Source organism: Danio aesculapii, chromosome 11 (assembly GCF_903798145.1).
Source record: "Danio aesculapii chromosome 11, fDanAes4.1, whole genome shotgun sequence".
NCBI lineage: Eukaryota > Metazoa > Chordata > Actinopteri > Cypriniformes > Danionidae > Danio > Danio aesculapii.
The window spans coordinates 31,046,244-31,062,688 of NC_079445.1; the positions used below are offsets into that span (position 1 = coordinate 31,046,244).

General features: G+C 36.1%; 1 protein-coding gene across 5 annotated transcripts in view; it reads right to left on the reverse strand.

Annotated features, from left to right (window-relative positions):
- Positions 1-349: 349 nt before the first annotated feature.
- Positions 350-16,445, reverse strand: part of slc8a1a (solute carrier family 8 member 1a) — a 71,911-nt gene continuing 55,815 nt past the window's right edge. For all 5 annotated transcript variants that reach the window (XM_056468240.1, XM_056468239.1, XM_056468238.1 and 2 more), the window contains 3 exons: positions 11,597-11,696; positions 7,229-7,501; positions 350-5,487 (listed from right to left, as the gene is read on the reverse strand). In XM_056468240.1, the coding sequence (XP_056324215.1) occupies positions 5,111-5,487; positions 7,229-7,501; positions 11,597-11,696 (750 nt within the window). In that variant the 3' untranslated portion in view covers positions 350-5,110. The remainder of the gene's footprint in view (positions 5,488-7,228; positions 7,502-11,596; positions 11,697-16,445) is intronic.

Genomic DNA, 16,445 nt, shown 5'->3' on the forward strand with positions numbered 1-16,445 from the left:
GGATAAGTTGGCGGTTCATTTCGCTGTGGCGACCGCTACTTAATATAGGGACTAAACCGAAAATAAAATTGATGAATGAATAAATGGATTTGCTGGATTGTTTAGATCATTAAAACGAGGACTATCCATTACTCTGACACACGAGGGCGCCATTTTATCATCAGTAAACAAACAAACCTATACTATGAAAATATGTTGCCCGTTACAGTCATGACAGTGTGCCATATAAAAAAAAACGAGAGAGAGAGAGAGAGAGAGAGAGAGAGAGAGAGAGAGAGAGAGAGAGAGAGAGAGAGAGAGAGAGAAAGAGAGATAGAGAGAGAGAGAGCAATTGTTGAAACACAAACAATTCCAAAGAAAGACTGTATTATACAGATGACAATCAAAATAAAACTTACAGGATCTGAGCACTCGCACACGCGAGGGAAAACTACTTCATATCCGGAAAATGTAGAGTAAAAGAGGACATTGTTCGAATGACTCGTTCGGAAGGACAGAAACTAATCCAATACTACCTGAAAACAAAAAAACTGAAAAAGAAATAAAAAACATCTCACCAGTGTGCTCGTATTCTCAAATGGGATGAAGAGTCCTGAAATTGTATCTGAAGACTGAACACTCCACAATAAATTCATATTCCCAGTGTCACAGCTGACTTAGTGTTGATTGGACTTGTGTGTGAGATCCAAAAATAGTCTTTCTTTATATTCATAAAGGGAGCAGTCGCAAAAAAAACCAGGAGAGAACATGCACTTCTCTTATAGTATTAAAACAATAAAAACAATTCTCGAATGAACATGTTCTCATTTCATCTAAATGCGGGCAGACATACTGTAGGAATTCGTTGTGTACTAAAACTACTGGTACCTGCACACTTCTTTGAGTCCATGATGACAAAACGTAACATGTAGGTTTGGACACACAGAACACACAGTACATATTATATTAGGAGATTATTCTGAAATGTCCTCAAAGGGCTCCTGTAGAGTTTGTGGGGTTGAGCTGTTGCTGAGTCGGTGTCACAAAAAACCTGGAAGGTGGATTTTTTTAGATTACTTATGAAAAATAAAATAAATAAACGGAAGTCAAAACTTATAATACTCACAAATCCACACGCTAATGCTTTAACATATTACAAAATAAAGTCTTTGACGCCGTTTGTTGCTCTAAACACCCGTTTAGTGTTAAAATGCAATGTTTTCTTTTTTAACAACATATTTGCATTTTGTTTCTTCTTGCTCTTTTACAAAATGGTTCAAGTATATGAATGAAATTTAAATGACGGGGATCTTTCGTTAATGTTGGATCCTAAGGTCATTCGTTTTTGAATTAAAAGATGATGATCCACGAAAAACACTAAACATGCTGTATTTTGCATTATACACCAGTAGGGGGCGATGTCACTTTGTCAAGTAACAATAGGCACCTGTGCACATATTAACTAAATAAACTGAACACTTAATACATATAATGTCATTAAGCATTTTCAAAAATGCGTTTTCAGGCTTCCAAAATGCCGCTGTCATGCTGACGAATGACAGAATTATGGTGTGTTCAAGTCATGTCTGGAAAATAGTTTTTACGAATTAAATGCATATGAATGTCACTACAAAGTCATTATGGGTGGGGAAACTCAAAATTTTCTTTAAGCCTCAAGCTTCTGAGTTGGGGACATGTCAGTAAGAAACATAGCGGAATCTCTGATCCATAATTGAGAGTTCTACCATTATATATCTTACTACCAAGGGTTGAGATTAGCTCTTAAGAAACAGAAATGTGCGCACATCTAGAATTCTCAAAGGCACGTGCTCGATCAAAAACAAACACAGTGGCAAAAGATCAAAAGAATGGTCTTCATCAGGTCTATCACTACCTAAAGAAGACCATGTAGGTCGAAACGTTGTCGATTAGCTCTTGAAATTGGTGGGGACATACATCTATAGCGCATGCATAGAACAGCACAGATTCTCCTTCATGCTTTCAACAACATGAACAAAAACACCTAATAATACGAATAACAATTAATGAAACACATCCCATGCTGCAAAAGTCAATTGACATGATTATACTGCAATCTGGCTTTGAGGAGGTATGAATGTAGAGAAATTTAGAGAGGCACGTGACACAATTTAACCTTTTTATCCCAATTACTATTTTTTATAATCATGAAAGCCAAAATTTAAACCAAATTTCCATTAATTGCACAGCTTTGGTTAATATTATTATGGTGGACTCTAAGCGAACTTCACTTTAAAAACTTGACACTTTGAAAAGTAGCTACTTATGTCCACGTCTTGTACAGTAAAGGAGTACAGGAAAAAATTCTTGTTTTGGTGCTTCTCACATTCAAATGTATAATTACAGCTGTCATACGTAAATAGGCCCAGCCAATCACACTGTCCTTATGTGTTTTGTGGGAGGGAGGACACGAGAAGAGAATATAATTTAACCCTGCATGTCTAGGTTACTAGGGTTGAGGTAGCATTATTTTATTTTGAAGGTAAGTAAAATATTGGTAGGGACATTTCAGTAACTGCTGGATATTGGGGGGACACATCCCTTCCATCTATGCCAAATCTACGCCCTTGCTTACTACATGTAGATCAGGGGGCAGAATTCATATAAGTGGAATGTCAACTCTTGTGGACTGTAAGTGAATAAACACAATTGATGCAAAATCTTTGCTCTTCATTTTCTGTAAGGAGAGGTAACAAACTCTACTGTGTTTAATTTATCAAAAGTAGGTACAACTCTATTGTGTGCCATTGAAAGTGACTTGAACACAGCAGATGTCGTTATTACGACTTGTGAACTCTTAAGTAGGAACGTCCCAGGATGACATGAACGCAGCCCACCTTTAGTTACCGTTGTCCCTTTTTAAACTACAAAACAGTGACATCACGTGCGCTGGTGTGTAGTGTTATTTAACAAAATGACATCATCACTTGCTGGCCTGGCATGCAGAGTAATACAACACATTTTTGGTCATTTTCAAAGGGATCAGTGTGAATATAATCATTTTACGATCATTCATGTCATTGTTTACTCAGTCTAAAGCTTAAAGGGATAGTAAATTCTGTTGAACACAAAGAATCTCAACCACTGACTTCCATAGTTTTTTGTAACCTCCTATAGACAATGCATTGTCCAACATTCCTCAGAACCTGTTTTGTGTTCAACAAAAGAACAAAACTGGTAAATGTTTACAACCACTTGAGTGTAAGTAAATGGTGATGAAATACTATCCCTTTAATCAGTCAAGCAAAATGAACATTTTTTTCTAAAATCTGTACAATTTTACTAAAATACTATGTCAAATTTAAAAAACCTCTAGACAATCTGTTTCTTTCTTCATGGAAAACTAGATTCATGTCAACAGCAGAAACACACGTGAGCCCAGCTAACAAAAATACCTTCTCAGAACATTTCGCTAACATTCCCATTTCAATATAAAATATTATTGCTGAAAGTTTCAGTTTAAATAGTTTTATTTTTCTTCCTGATAAGTGAAAATCAATGTGTATTCCATTGATAGATCAAATCTTACTTTTGGATGTTCTCTAAACAGGTAATATATAAAAACATTACACCAAATCTCTAAATTTTCTAAATAAACTGTATTAAAAAATTATGTTAATCTAATAAATAATATTTAGTGTTAATGTTTGGGCAGGGCGACGCAGTGGCGCAGTATGTAGTGCTGTCGCCTCACATTGCTGGTTCGAGCCTTGGCTGGGTCAGTTTCTGTTTGGAGTTTGCATGTGCTCCGGTTTCCCCTACAGTCCAAAGACATGCGGTACAGGTGAATTGGGTAGGCTAAATTGTTCGTAGTGTACGTTTGTAGTGGATGTTTCCCAGTGATGGGTTGTGGCTGGAAGGGCATCCGCTACGTAAAAACGTGCTGGATAAGTTGGCTGTTCATTCTGCTGTGGCAACCCCAGATTAATAAAGGGACTACGCCAAAAAGAAAATGAATGAATGAATGAATCAATGTTTGGGCACACTATTAAAGACCAGTTATTGTAAATTCAAGCAAGTTAAAGCAAAACTAAACAACAAACACTTCAAAAATTAAAATGTATTTGATTTATCACATTTTTTGGATTTATATAATTTATCAGGGGTCACCACAGTGGAATGAATTTACTCCAACCCAGGTTCATTCTGATTATGTACCCCTGTATACATTTCTGGAGAGAGCAAAATACGTTCCAGGAGCTACGTTTCTTTGCAATTTTTGTTTTGTGTATGCGGTTTGAGATCTCAAATTTCTCTTGTGGGTGCCGTTCGTGCCTGCCGTTCTCGCGCAAATCCACCAAAGGCCGCTGTCGACTGACTCATTGACTGACTGACCAACTGACCGATCCCCCACCATCCCCCTTCCCTAAACCCAACCACAGTTTTAAAAAGCAATCCAGAAAAAGAAAAGCCCTCACCTGATTTTTACCACATTTTCAGATGTTTTTATTTACTCGTTTATTTAATTTTTTAGCTTCTGATTTTGTCTTACCCACTTTTTTTGGAGCCGTTCTTCAATGGACTCAAACCCCGTTGTTGTGGTCAACTCCTCACTGTGTCTAAAGTCCACTGACATATATGTCGAGCTGCCAGACAAACTGGTGACAGCAGAAAAGCCGTCCATTCGGTCATCTGGTAAGCGCGAAAAGGAACGGCGTAATACCACCCCGTATTGTTCATTTTGAAGATGAAATGCAGCCATACGTACTTCTGGCGACATAATTTGCGATCTCTAGAAATGTATATAAGGGTACGTTTTAAGAATGAGCCTATGTTTTTTTTCCCTGCCTCAACCCAGCACTGGAAAACTAAAATAAAAACAGAAGATCTAAAAAAAAAAACTAATAATGAGAGGAAACAATGAAAAAAAACTGCTCTGAAAAAAAATATTCACTAATAACTTAGAGAGAACCTCACCAGGACATTCAGAGAAAGTTCCTTGTTAGCTGGGCATTCACACACATAAAACATACAGTGGATGTAACAAACAACAGGCAGTCTTCCACAGCTGCTCTGAGCTCCTCTTCTGAACCTCTTCCATTCGTTCACAGGAGTCTAATTAATTACACCGTCCCGCGTCTGCGCCATTATTTTAGAAACCCTTGATGATGCAATAAGCCTCCATTGAGGACAGTATGATGTACATCAACCAGAGACTGAAAAACAGTGTAGTGGTGATTATTTTGGGATGGCGCGGGCCGCCTAGTTCTCCGCCGATCTCAGGTCTGCGGCGGTACATGAGGACGGCGACGCAGACGAAGGCAAAGATGGTGAAGAGTGTGACGGAGAAGGCCAGCGTCCCGGGGTCCACACGAAACTGCTGCCCCTGATACTGGTGGAAGATGGCAGCGATGGACCAGGCCACTCCGATGCCCAGAAACACGTTCACTGCATTGCTGCCTGTCACGTTGCCAATGGAGGCGTCCGCGTACTGATCCTGGATCGCTGCCACTTTACTGGCAAATGTGTCTGGTGATGAAGACACAAACAAATAAATACTGTTTGTTATCCAGAAATGGGTGAAACTTTGTAAAAACATTTATATATTTGAAATAAAAACAAGTTTATATTTTGACTGAAAACTCCATGACATAAAACATTTTTTTTAGTTTGCAGTATGTAAATAATATGAAGCGTGTTTTGAGGACCATGAAGGACTTGCACTGTGACACTATTTTCAAAACAAGTTTCAGGACAAATACAGTTGAAGTCAAAATTATTAGACCCCCTTTGATTTTTTTTTCTTTTTTAAATATTTACCAAATGATGTTTAACAGAGCAAGGAGATTTTCACAGTATGTCCGATAATATTGTTTCTTCTGGAGAAAGTCTTATTTGTTTTATTTCGGCTAGAATTAAAGCAGTTTTTAAATTTTAAAAACCATTTTAAAATCAAAATTATTAGCCCCTTTAAGCTAAATATTTTTTCAATAGTCTACAGAACAAACCATCGCTATACAATAACTTGCCTAATTACCCTAACCTGCCTAGTTAACCTAATTAACCTAGTTAAGCCTTTAAATGTCACTTTAAGCTGTATAGAAGTGTCTTGAAAAATGTCAAGTCAAATATTATTTACTGTCATCATGGCAAAGATAAAATAAATCAGTTATTAGAAATAAGTTATTAAAACTATTATGTTTAGAAATGTGTTGAAAAAATCTTCGTTAAACAGAAATTGGGGGGAAAAATAAACAGGGGGCTAATATTTCAGGGGGGCTAATAATTCTGATTTCAACTGTAAGTTATGAAATGTGTTATGAAACATTACCTATCTGACCTTTCACAACTTACATAAAATATTTTTATTAATAAAACAGCAGTATTATGTCTGGACTATAACATTTGAATAACATTAGACAAATGTCCAACTTAAACATTTTAGAAATGAAATATTGTACAAAAGATGTGTCATTTATGTCATTGTGCTAAAGTTTCGAGTACATTAGTATGTCCTGATAATGCTAGTTACAGTAGTTTAGTTTAATTAGTTTGTTAGTCAGTCAGTCAGTCTTTATTCATTTCCTGAAGGCAATTTGGTTGCAGCATACAAGCATGTCACACATAATACACAAAAGCACATTATACAAATTCTACACGGGAAGAACATGCAATCTCATGCCAACTGGCTCAGCCAGGACTCAAACCAGCAACCTTCTTGCTACAGCGCTAACCACTGAGCCACTGTGCTGCCATCTGAATGCCTATTTATGAATGAAAACAGGCGACACGGTGGCGCAGTGGTAAGCACTGTTACCTCACAGCAGGAAGGTTGCTGGTTTGAGTCCTGGCTGGGTCAGTTGGCATTTCTGTGGGAGTTTGCATGTTCTCCCCGTGTTGACATGGGTTTCCTCCGGGTGCTCCGGTTTCCCCCACAGTCCGAAGACATGCGCTATAGGTGAATTGGATAAACTAAATTGGCCGTAGTGTATGTATGCGTGTGAAAGAGTGTGTATGGTTGTTTCCCAGTACTGGGTTGCAGCTGGAAGGGCATCCGCTGTGTAAAACATGCTGGATACTTTGGTTCATTCTGCTGTGGCGACCACTAATGAATAAACAGACTAAACCACATGAAAATAAATGAATGAAAACAAAAACATGCTGTTTTTGGGTCTTTAAATGCAAATGAGCCGCTGCTCCCCTCCCCCTTTTCAGAAGAGGGCGGAGTTTTTAAAAATCACAAAATATAAGAATTGTATGTCTTCAATACCTGGCACAGACGTTCCCAGTGCCACAAACACGACTGCGGTCACAGAGTCTTTCAGGCCAATAGTGCACCCGAAATGAGATGCTAGATCTCCGATGAAGGCAGTGAGGACCCCAATCATGATGATGGACACGATGAAACAAGCCCAGCCGTTCCAGTAGTCGGTGGGGGGCACGAATGCAAACAGAACCTTCCAGAACACTGTGAGGAAGTGCATGACGTAGTCGAAGCAGGATGGCATCTTTTCTTCACCACACTCTTCATCATCATCATCCCCTTGGGATGAGAAGAAAGGAGAGGAGATGTGAGCTATATATATATGGATTGGTTTGTTTGTTTGTTTGCTGTCCTCGTCCTCCGGGGAACATCAGCGTGTGATAAGCATATCGCTGTTACACCCAAGAGCTAACATTCAAATCTCTGGAAATAAATCAGAGGAGGCAGAATCACATAGTACTGCAAGTCCAGTCCTATCTGTTTGACCCAAATGTCACACTCATTTAAAATGTTTTACATTCAATCTGCTCAATTCATGCCAGCATCAATGATAGAAATAATAAGGAGTAACGATATATTGTGAACATTTTTAGACAATCTTAAACATCCCTCATAAAATAATAACGTTTAATAATAATAATTTTCAATTACAATGTTCAATTAAAAGGTACACAGGCACGCACACACAGATATGATAACAAACACATTTATTATTTCACTATTTAATAAATTAAGCTTAAAAAATGTTTAGTATATGTTTACAGTGCTTAACATAAATGAGTAAACCTCACACAAATCTCTCATTTAAATGAACATTTTCTATAGGAGCTTTACAATATTACATTTGTGCATACACATTAGATTAGTCAGTACTGAAGCCAAATCTGGAGCTCATCTAACAAAATAACTTATAATAATGGTCCAAAATTAGTGCACCCAAATATATTTGTTAGGGAAAAATGTGAAATTTTTTTTTTAAAAAGAGCGAAATTCAAGAGAAGCAAAAAATGTATAAGGATTTTGTTGAAATTTTGTAGTTTGTAATTTTTCCAATATTTTGCATTAATTTAAATGTATTATCTTTCTATTTCTAAATATGTTTGGTGACTAAAATATTATTTTCATAAATATATCTGTTTTGTTCAAATACACCTATATATATTACCCATTTTCACTGAGAAATGGAGAAAAATATTAATTTTCAAAATGGAGTGTACTCAATTATGCTGAGCGCTGTATATAATTATATATTTTCAGCCATGTATATACAATTTCACTGTGTACTGTAGATGTAATAGGGTTTTCAATATCACATTGGCCCTAGCACACAAAAAACATGTTTAATTATTGTTTTAATTATTATTACAAATGAAAACTAATTAATATTAAAAAATGGATAATACTTAAAATTTTATTTAAATTTAGAATTCTATTCTTCTGTAAAATTCACACATATAAACTTATTTTTCAAATGTAAAAATACACAATTAGTCAATAAAAATAAAGTATAAATGTAAAAAATACCACATACTTTGTTTTTTGTCTGTTCTTTCTTTTTTTCTCTTTTAAAAAAAAATAATTAATTGTATAATTTGAAAAAAAAAAATGATTCCAGATTAATTTGTTGATTACTTTCAATTTGCATATGTTTAGGTGCACAATGATCAATGAATCTTCACCATAATACAGTGTCATCATGATAAAGGGAGTTCATTTCAGTTCACAACTGGAGATTGCCTGATGTCTAATTATGACAAATATTCCTCAGGAATTTCGATTATGATCCCCTCCCTCTCTTTCCTCTCGGCTCAGGCATTAACAAGCTCTGTCAGCTTCAGTCAAGCCTGTCAGAATGAGGGTTTGTGTGTGCGTCAGTCACACACATTCCTTATTAATACACTGTGTTACATGACGAAAGACGCTTCAAAAAGTGTCCGGACGGAGCGAGAAAGCAAAAGGCCCTGACATTTTAAAGAAGAGAGACTGATGCTGGCTTGGTTTGGTTATGCGACCAGTAAAGCTTGACTGATGGCAGAAGAATGTTGAAGAAAAAGAAACACAAAAAAACAGCAAATCCATAAGAAACACACCATTAATTTCTCATGTCTCAAAAACACATTTAAAGTATTTAAAATAAATGCAACATTGGCACTAAATAGTTTTATGTTGTGAAAAAATTATGCTAAAGAATATATTATTGAATTATTTAAAATACCTATTTTTCATTGATAATTAGTTAAAAATAGTTACATAAATAACTATAATTAGTAATAATTAGTTTTAACCCAAAACTAAAACTGTAACTATAGAATTATACATAAAAATAATTTAGAAGTAATCTATATTAAAAATAAATGCATGTTTATTAATGTAAATGTATTAATTATTGTTTAATTGTTGACTGACAACTAAATGTGTCTAATTTAGTCTTTGATATTCACAACATAAAAGTATTCTAGTCTAAAGATGCAGTTTTTGAGTAAATAAAAAGTAGAAAATCTGATAAATTTAGTGTCATTTTGGTCAACAGCAACAGTATTTTATGACCCTAAAAATGTCTACAATTACTATGTCCTAATTACAAAAACACATTTTTTTGCAAATGGCGATGTCACATAAAAACGGTAATGTATATTCTATGTTCAGTCTTTTGGCATGCGTGACAATAAATAAAATGAAATGAAATGAAATGAAACAAAATGAAATAAAATAAAAGAAAAAATAAATAAAAAATAAAATAAAATCTAAAAATTAAAATATATAAAAAAATAATAAAAATAAATAAATAAATAAATAAACAAATAAATAAATAAATAAATAAAAAATTGAGTGCCGTCTTTCGGATGAGACGTTAAACTGAGGTCCTGACTCTCTGTGGTCGTTAAAAATCCAATGATGTCCTTCGAAAAGAGTAAGAGTTTAACCCTGGCATCCTGGCCAAATTTGCAATCAGCTGGTGTGTGGTGTGACGCAATATGGCTGCCATCGCGTCATCCAGGTGGATGCTGCACACTGGTGGTGGATGAGGCGATTCCCCTCAATGTGTAAAGCGCTTTGAAAGCGCAATATTAATGTAAAGAATTATTATTATTTTATCGACCAAAGAGAGTCAGGACCTCGGTTTAACATCTCATGGGAAAGACGGTGCTCACTGAGCAGTATAGAGTCCCCATCAATATACTGGGGCATTAGAGCCCACACAGACCACAGGTTGAGCACCCCCTGCTGGTCTCACTAATATCACTTCCGGCAGCAACTTAGTGTTCCCATATAGTCTCCCATCCAGGTACCGACCAGGCGCAGCCCTGCAGTGGGAGACCATGTGAGAATTGCAGAGAGCTAGCTGCCAGCTGTAAGTCTGTTTTCCTCTGATTGGTGAGATCTCGCCTAGTACAGTATGTCATGATGGCCTAGTATGTCAACCACTTACAGCTTCTGTCTGTAACCAAATGCCCATTATCACATCTGAACTTCAACTGCATTAGCTTTAGGAATAGTATGCCATTGGTTTTACCAAATACATTAATTCATAATTAGTCCTCGTGCTTTAGAAGTGGGACCAAAGTGGATTTGCTTTAGCGGAACAAGAAACAGTTAATATGTCAACAATAGAAACCTAATTCTTCGTGCCTCGGCTACACGTACTACGCAGCATTTAAGGGTCAAAGTAGCCATCATTGCTGAGCCAATAATGACCACTAGCTGCCATTATGCAAGATTCTTAAGACTAAAACTACTGATGACACATTTCAAGCAGTTCAAAATTGGTTCTTTCTCTTTTGAGAGACAAAAACTCCATTTATCATGAACTTTGAACTTTCCCGAATGACATATTAAACACCACATGAAAGATAACATCTGAAAAAGCATAACAGGAGCACTATAATCAGTTTATGAAAAAGAATGAAGTGAAAAATATGACCGATTATGACGTCAAAAAAATTGATATGTTTAAATATTAAGACATTATGAATGGATTGTTTGTTTGCTACTCATTGCTGAGACCGGTTCTTCCTGGAATTCCTGCTTATTACTGAGAGCTCATGATGAAAAAGCAAATTATGATCATCTGGTCTCTGCGGCATCAGTCTGAGTGACAATCTGGAGTGTCATTTTAGTTGATGAAACACTCGCGTTCATTTCCGTCTGCATGGCTACAGGCAGACTTTCATTACTAACACATTTTTAAATTGCAATAGTGTGCTAATTAAAGATATGTGGCTAAATTAGCGCAGTTATTGAACAGCAATTAAAACAAGCCTCGCAGTGAGGAAACAGAGCAAAACAGTTGTTTCATAAATATCATCTGTCCAATTTGTCATTGTGTAATGGCTGTTTTTACAGTATGTTTGGACTAAACAGTGTGGCCTTTACCTGAGTTGACTGTGATGGCTCCAACAAACTGGTCTCTCCAACTGTTGGTACCCACCAGAAGGGCCAAGTTGGTTTTCTTTATGAGTTTGTCGACGGTGCTCTAGAAAAGGGGTTTAGAATCATTACAAGTCAACATCTTATTTGTTAACAGCTGTGTTATTTAATGTTAACCATGAATGTGAGGTTTGCACTTTCTGCAGCAATGAATATGTTTAAAAAGTGAATATACATTACAAAAATAAATATGAATTACAATACAATTGTTTATGCAATACAATATGTTATATTGAACTCCACACTATTGGACCTTTATGTCATCAAAAACCTGATTTTCTTCTTTTTTTAAACTATAGATTAATTTTTTCAATTCTGAGAATACATCTTCCAATTCAGAATTGTGACTTTATTACTCACAATGGTAAATTTGTAGACGTCTTTAATATACTGAAGGTGAGTTTCTAAAGTCTAACGTCATTTTGGGGCTCCCAGAGTTAATCAACATCCACTTCACCCTCCAACCCCTAGTGGTGGGCAAAGCGAGGCTTCATGAAACACTGAAACAGTCGAAGCAAATGTGTCGAAGCTTTAAAACACGTCTCTACAGTGGTCTTTTTTATGTATTGCTCTGGAACAGCTTCAGCAAAGAAACAGTTCAGCAAACGGAAGTCTTAAACCCTACGTTGTGGAGTTGAGGTTTGCAGTGATTTAGTGAAGCGGTGAGAGTTTCAGACTATAGATGTTAGTTTATAACCCTAAACCCAACTGTCACAGTAACGTAAAAACAGTAGTTGTGCAGAGCATTATTGATGTTATCTATTAAATTACCCAATAAATAGTATTTTTTTAACGTCTACCTCTACCCCAACCCTAAACCCAACGGGATAGTGTCATAAAAAATGCTGCTATATTGATGTGCATATCGCACTTCCGACCGGCCACGTATCCGATCTAGACTTTACAGTTCCAGAACACTTCAGTCACGTGACCTGAGTGTTTTGAATCACTTTAGTCACGTGACCTAGGTGTTTCAGATCATGCTTCGGTACAATGTTTTTAAACACATGTGCTTTGGGATCTCGACACTGTGTCGAAACGTCAGCTCATGTCAGCTATCACTAAGCCCCACCACCTCCTCCCCCTGGTTCTTCAATTTCGTCCACGACCCCACCCCCCGCAACCCCCTTTTCACTTTCGTCCACAACAGGTATCCACCCAACCACCCATCTTCGCTCTTCACTTTGATCCACGACAGGTAATCACCCAATCTCCCATTCTCACTCTTCACTTTTGTCAGTGACAGACACACCTCAAGGGCCAAACCCCCTCCACCCATCAACCCCTACTCCCCTTGCTTCACTTTCTTCTGCATCAGCCCCCACCAGTCTTCAAAAAAGTTGTCATACGGCGAGTACCGGCCAGCGGCAGCTCTGGCCTACCTAACTAATCTATTAATAAACTGCGTTTGGACCCTCACCTCCATTGTCACCCGAATCCTTATGTTACAAATATATGTATAGTTCACTTATTTACTCATTTTATTTTCAGCTTTGTCCCTTTATTAGTCTGGGGTCGCCACAGCGGAATGAACCGCCAGCTTATCCAGTTTTACGCAGCGGATGCCCTTCCAGCTGCAACCCAAGAATGGGTTTCATCATTCACATACATACACTACGACCAATTTAGCTTACCCAATTCACCTGTGTCGCATGTCTTTGGACTTGTGGGGAAAACCGGAGCAACCATAAGAAACCCACGCAAACACAGGGAGAACATGCAAACTTCTTTCTGTGTGGCGATTGTGCAACCCACTGCGCCACCGTTATCAGACTAAATGATCTCAGAATTATCTAATATTAAGTACTAACAAACACAAATGAAGTATAAATATGACAGTTTTCTCAGATAATATCACTTAAAGGGTTAGTTCACCCAAAAATGAAAATAAAATCATTCCAAACCTGTTTGAGTTTCTTTCTTTTGTTGAACACAAAGCAAGATACACTGAAGAATGCTGGAAAAAACAGCCATTGATTTCCATAGCATTATTTGGTCCTACTGTGGATGTCTGAATGGCTGCTTTTGTCCAACTTTCTTCAGAATGTCTTATTTTGTGTTCAGCAGAAGAAAGCAATTCATAAAAGTTATAATAAAGTAATATAGTGTGAATAAATTGTGAGTAAAATTAGATTTTTGAGTAAACTAACCCTTTAAAGTGCATTTAATAGAAATTCCCAACTGCAACCAATAACTCTTTGTCAGATATGAAAAAGAGATTTCCAATAATGGTTTTCTTCTGAACCGGCAGCAAGAATCCTGTCTGAACACTGAAAGTCTTATCTTATTACAGCACAATGAAACCGATTTGTCACAAAAATCATCACCTTTCAATTATAAAGGCTGCAGTCAGTATCAAGCTCGCAGAACATCATACTTCTGTGCAGCTCAATCAAATCATCCCGATACAAGAAAATCATTTCACTTTGAGTCTAATCAAATTATTCTCACAGACCTGATGAAAACTAATAAACCCTCTGACACAGATGAAGTTCAGTAGAGAACAGGAGAGGTGAATTAGAGACGGAAAACTGACTCTGTTAACATATTAAAGTGACAGGAGCTCTTGAAGTAATTTTGGTCATGTCTGACGTGCAATTAAAGGTTGAATCGTGTCCAGCTGAGTTTAATTCAGCAGGACAGGAACCCATCGCTCATATCCAGATGCTCTGTCATCCTTTCATTCACCTTAAAGAGCTTCTTAGGGCTGCATGATATTGAATTATTTTTTTCTGCAATATACTTCTTAAAGATTAAATTACAAGCTGTATTTGGAATAAATTCATAATTTTAGATTTATTGGAATAATTTTATAAAACATCTGCATAAAATATAATAAACCAATCATAAATACAGTAGAGCAAATTTACAGTTGAAATAAATGTGTTACCCTACAGGTTAAAATGGGAGGTTTTATTTCAGATAAAATGTGTACTTCAGTTGGAGCTCCCCAGGTTTGTGTTTTATCATAAATTCTTGTATGAGTTCATTTAAAAATAGATATATAGTAAAGTATGCAGATGATACCGCCTTGGTGAGCCTTTTAAATGAAGAGGAGGAAGAACACAGCCCTGTTCTTGACTTCTTTTTAAACTGGTGTGAAAATTCAAACCTTCTCCTAAACATTCCTAAAACTAAGTAGATGGTTATTGATTTTAGAGAGAGAAAACAAAGCAAAACTCATGCCATATTAATTAATGGAGAGCGAATTCAGTTAATAACATTATAAATACTTGGGTGTGATGTTGGATAATAAAACTGAGTGGGATGTATGGACTGACTGTGTAAGGAAAAAGCTTCAACAGAGAATGTGCTTTTTAAAGAAATTACAGTCTTTTAATGTTGACAACACATTGTTCATCATATTTTATAGTGTTTTTATTGAAAATATATGCTTCTGAGTCCCAGAAGAGGTCACTGGGGAAGGTGGTAACAACAGCCAGTAAGTTGTTGGGAATAAAACTAAAGCGCATTGATAGTATATACAAAGAAAGAGTATTAAATAAGGCTATCATTATTGTCAATGATGAGAGACATCCTTTATCAAACACCTTCCAATTGCTACCATCAGGTTGTCAATATTGTGTTCCCAGGTGTGTAAGAAATAGGAAAAAATGATCATTTATACCTCAAGCAAATAAGTTTTTAAATTCCTCCACTCTCAGTAGCAGTTGATAGCCAGTAGACTGGATATTTATTTAGAGTAGGGGTACCGTGTTTTTAATAGATATATACAGTTATAATTTTTTTCTTTTTTAAATATTTCCCAAATTATGTTTAACAGAGCAAGGAAATTTTCACAGTGTGTCTGATAATATTTTTTCTTCTGGAGAAAGTCTTATTTGTTTTATTTTGGCTTGAATTAAAGCAGTTTTTAATTTATAGACACCATTTTAAGGTCAAAGGTATTAGCCACTTTTTTGATGGTTTACAGAACAAACCATCATTATACAATAACTTGCCTAGTTAAGCCTTTAAATGTCACTAAGCTGTATAGAAGTGTCTTGATAAATATCTAGTAAAATACTATTTACTGTCATCATGGCAAAGATAAAATAAATCAGTTATTAGAAATGAGTTATTAAAAATATTATGTTTAGAAACGTGTTGAAAAAATCTTCCCTCTATTAAACCAAAATTGTGAAAAAAAAAAATAAACAAACAGGTGGGCTAATAATTCAGGAGGGCTAATAATTCAGGAGGGCTAATAATTCTGACTTCAAATGTATATACTGTATATGCCAAATCTCTGAGTGTATGCTGCAAATGAAATCTCTGTGAGTGTATGCTTCAAATGAAATTTTCCTATAGGGACAAATAAAGTTAACTAACTAACAAATAAGTTAAACTAGCAAACCATGATTTTTTCCTTCACTAAACTTGACTGATTTCTGTAAGAATCGTGGGTCCATGCGGGTTCCAATAGGTCTATTTAGTATTTGTGATGATTGGGATGCAGTTCAACAGATGATTCATTGGAAAAATTGAACTTCTGCCACATTTCCAGTATGTACACACAATTAATCTTTTCTAAAGTTACTTATGACTCCATAGATCATCTGTTCCTCCTAGTACCTATAATCTCGATTGTGACTATTGTGGATGCACACATTGCGGTATCGATGCTAAAACTATATATTGTGCAGCCCTACTTTTTAGTCCTCCCTCATGCTTAAAATATCATCACTTGACCTTAAAGAAAATGTGAAACAATTTCACATTCACATCTTTTTTTTTTCATTGGAAAAAAGTCAACAAGTGTAGCACGAATGATACTGAAAATTCTGATTAGAAA